General features: G+C 61.0%; 1 protein-coding gene across 1 annotated transcript; it reads left to right on the plus strand.

Moving 5' to 3' along the window:
• Positions 1 to 79: 79 nt before the first annotated feature.
• LOC142920798 (protocadherin Fat 3-like) lies at positions 80 to 3,276 on the plus strand. The gene is made up of 3 exons (XM_076062884.1): positions 80 to 317; positions 1,127 to 1,519; positions 1,641 to 3,276. The coding sequence occupies exons 1-3, from the start codon at positions 86 to 88 to the stop codon at positions 1,844 to 1,846; spliced, it is 831 nt and encodes a 276-aa protein (XP_075918999.1). The 5' UTR covers positions 80 to 85; the 3' UTR covers positions 1,847 to 3,276.
• The last annotated feature ends 855 nt before the right edge of the window (positions 3,277 to 4,131 follow it).

The following is a 4,131-nucleotide window of genomic DNA, read 5'->3' on the forward strand; positions in this document are numbered from 1 at the left end:
TCAAATTTCACGTCCACCTCCTGTGTAGCGGGCGAGGTGGTTAACGTCTCTCTCGTCGGCGTGGCCCCGCGTAGGGGAGCTCTTCATGCTGGCGCCGCTGGACCGCGAGGCCGCCCCGGCCCACGCGCTCGCCGTGGCCGCGACCGACGGCGGCGGCCGCTCCTGCCGGGCGGAGGTCCTCGTGAGGGTGGAGGACGTGGACGATTCGGCCCCGCGCTTCCTCACGGGGTCGCCCCCCCGCGCCGTCGCCCTGCGCCTGAGCCACGCCGGTGTAGGGACGGCGGTGACGAGCGCGCGCGCCGTCGACGCCGACCTGGGTACGACGGTGGCGACGGTGACGACGTACACACGCGCCCACGCGTGACTTTGATTGTGTATGTGCGCGTGTGTGTGTACATTATGGGTAGCGGTTAGCGCGCAGCGCTACGAACCTGGCGAACATCGCCACTCGAGAGACAAAGGCGGCCGGGCATGGTGCTGGCCACCCACCCCCTCGTGTGCCACGGTGCCGGCCTTCATAGGTGCTGCTCTCTTACAGCACTTGCCCCTACAGCCTGAGGCTACACATGGGATCTTTGGCAATCTAGACATGTTCTTATCGGTGAGTTCCGGCAGGCAAGACTGCGTTGGCTCGGTCGTGTAGCCCACATGGCCCAGCCACCGCAAGCCCAAGCAGCTCCTGTTTGGCCGGATATAGGGGGCTGAACGGGCGCGAAGAGATGAAGTGATGTGGTACAGGAGGATGTGGAGCTGAGTGGACTTGCCGATGACCGGTACCAGCGGTGTCAAGATCGGCCTCTGTGGAGGAGGCTCGTGAAGGACGCTACTGGGCAGTTGGAGGCAGTCGCCCTCCAACAACAATGGAGGGCGGAGGAGCGACACTCACAACAACGAGCGGAGCGCCGGGTGGCTGAAGCAAAGTAGGGGGCACAGGTGGTGCATCGGCCACTTGTCTCGGTCAGTGAACCCGTGGCACCTGCTGGGTCTGCCCCGTGACCTCCTGCCGGCGGGCATTCGACACTCCACGTGTCCCCAACGTGCACCTGGCCTGGCACAAGCGCCGTGGTGACGTCGCCGCCACTCGGTGGCGAACGGCCGTTGTTGTTGTTGTCGCCGTGTATTGTAGGCCCCCACCGCAGGGTGACTCACTCTCTGCTGAACTCTGCCGGCGACCGCTTCGCTATCAACGGCCGCTCGGGTGTCATCACCGTCAAGCGTCCGCTGGAGAGCCGCGACGTCTACAACCTCACGGTGCTCGCCCACAGCGGCGGCGGAGCCTCGGCGACGGCGTCCTCCACTGCGGTGATTTCCGTGTCCCTGCACGACGACGACGACGAGCGCGGCGTCGCCGCCGCCCCGGCGTTCCGGCAGCTGGCCTACCGCGCCGCCGTGCCGGAAGACGCAGCGCCGGGCAACGTGGTCGTCGCCGTGGCGGCCGTCCTCGGCGGGGGGGGCGCGGTGAGCTACGGCATCGCCGGCGGCAACGAGCTCGGGGCCTTCGACGTCGACCGGAGGCTCGGTGAGAGACGCGGCGCGGGGCGCAGGCGGCGGTCCCCTCGGGCCGTGGGGGGGTTCCCCCGTCCGTGTGTCTCCGTCTCTCCGTCTCACAGACGTGCGTCGCGTGTGCCGCGTGTGCCCAGGCGTAATACGCGTCGCGGCGAAGGCCCTGGACTACGAGAAGCGCCGCCACCACTACCTGACGGTGTGGGCGGCCGCCGCCAGCGACGATGACAACGACGACGCCGCCGGAGGGGCGGCGACTTCGCCGAGCGCCGTCACCGTGGTGACCGTGGACGTCACCGACGTCGACGACGACGCGTCCGCGGTTCCCCCAATGGGCTCGTGAAGCGCCGTCGTCGGGGAGGACGCCCTGCCTGGCGACGCTGTCGTCGGGGAGGTGGTGGCGTTGACCCGTAACGACGCGGTTACGTTGTCGCTAGACCGTCGGCAAATTTACATTTCAACGGGATCATTTGGCCAAACGGTCATCGTCCCTCGTGGTCGTCATCGGCAGCTGGCAGCTAGCAGCAGCAGCAGCTCAGCGAGCGGGGGGGGGGTCTTCACCTGCTGACCGTCAAAATGCACCGTTGCTTTTGTTTTGCACGAGCAGGATTTAAATTCGCGAACTCTTCCCGTTGCCGAGCCGCTCACCGTCACGCCCAGCCGCCTGCGGGGCTACCGTGGGGTGCCAGGACGCGGCGATATCATGGTGACCATGGTGGCTGGTAGTGTTCGTTGTTCAGTTGAAGAAGCCGTCTCCCTGCTGTGTTTGTGCTGCGCCGTTGAAGCCGCCTCCTTCGCCGTTTCGGCATCCGTTGAGTGGAGCGGCAACGACAGCAGGGAGGAGATGCTGCGTCCTCGCCACAGCCGGCGTGTGGGCGGCGAGTCCACGTTCGACTGATGGTGCCCCCCTCTCTCCTGTTTGTTTGGTTTAGACCCTCGCCCCCTTCAAAGTTGCGTTCACCACCACCACCACCCACTAGCAGCAGCAGCCACCAACACCCACTATCAGCAGTAGCAGCCCTCACCACCACCACCACCCACTATCAGCAGTAGCCACCACCACCACCCGCTATCAGCAGCCCTCACCACCACCACCACCACCCGCTATCAGCAGCCTTCACCACCACCACCATCACCCGCTATCAGCAGCCCTCACCACCACCCGCTATCAGCAGCCCTCACCACCACCACCATCACCCGCTATCAGCAGCCTTCACCACCACCACCCACTAGCAGCAGCCCTCACCACCACCATCACCTGCTATCAGCAGCCTTCACCACCACCACCCGCTAGCAGCAGCCCTCACCACCACCACCACCACCCGCTAGCAGCAGCCACCACCACCACCACCCACTATCAGTAGTAGCAGCCCTCACCACCACCACCACCTATTATCAGCAGCAGCCACCACCACCACCCGCTAGCAGCAGCAGCCACCTCCACCACCCGCTATCAGCAGTAGCAGCAGCCACCACCACCCACTATCAGCAGCCACCACCACCCGCTATCAGCAGTAGCAGCAGCAGCCCCAGGTTAATGTCGCTCTATGTAGCTTGAGTCGGCCACACCCCTTGTCAGCATGCGAGCTCGCATGCTGACACGGGGTGTGTATGCGTCTGCGGGTTATATGCGGGAAAATACGGTGCTCATATTACGGGAATACACACGCTTCTCTTTTTACGCATTTAGACCTGAGGGCTAAGGTAGTTTACCTCACTTAATTTTTTTATTAAATATCATGAGTTTAATAAAAAATAAACGTAATTACTGTCCGGATCTGCGCACCTTCTTCATACGTAAATGGAATTGTAAATCACGAGGCGGGTAGAACTTGTAACAGCCTTTATTATAAATCACTGTGGAACGTCAATCTCAGTGGAGTGCTAATACAACTCACATGATAACCACCACCACCATCATAACCACCACCACCACCATGACCACCACCATCATAACCACCACCACCATTATAACCACCACCACCATCATAACCACCACCATAACCACCACCACCACCATAACCACCACCACCACCATCATGACCACCACCACCATCATAACCACCACCACCACCATCATAACCACCACCACCATAACCACCACCATCATCATAACCACCACCACCATCATAACCACCACCATAACCACCACCACCATGATAACCACCACCACCATCATCATAACCACCACCATCATAACCACCACCATCATAACCACCACCACCATAACCACCACCACCATCATAACCACCATCATAACCACCACCACCATCATGACCACCACCTCCATCATAACCACCACCACCATCATAACCACCACCACCACCACCATCATAACCACCATCACCACCATAACCACCACCACCATCATGACCACCACCACCATCATCATCACCACCACCACCATAACCACCACCACCATCATAACCACCACCACCATCATAACCACCACCACCATCATAACCACCACCACCATCATCACTACCATCATAACCACCACCACCATCATAACTACCACCACCACCATCATAACCACCACCACCATCATCACCACCACCGCCATCATAACCACCACCACCATCATAACCACCACCACCATAACCACCACCATAACCACCACCATCATAA

This window comes from Petromyzon marinus, unplaced genomic scaffold, assembly GCF_048934315.1.
Source record: "Petromyzon marinus isolate PM22_M1 ecotype Great Lakes invasive population unplaced genomic scaffold, UKy_Petmar_22M1.pri1.0 PM_G_Scaffold_76, whole genome shotgun sequence".
Taxonomy (NCBI): domain Eukaryota; kingdom Metazoa; phylum Chordata; class Hyperoartia; order Petromyzontiformes; family Petromyzontidae; genus Petromyzon; species Petromyzon marinus.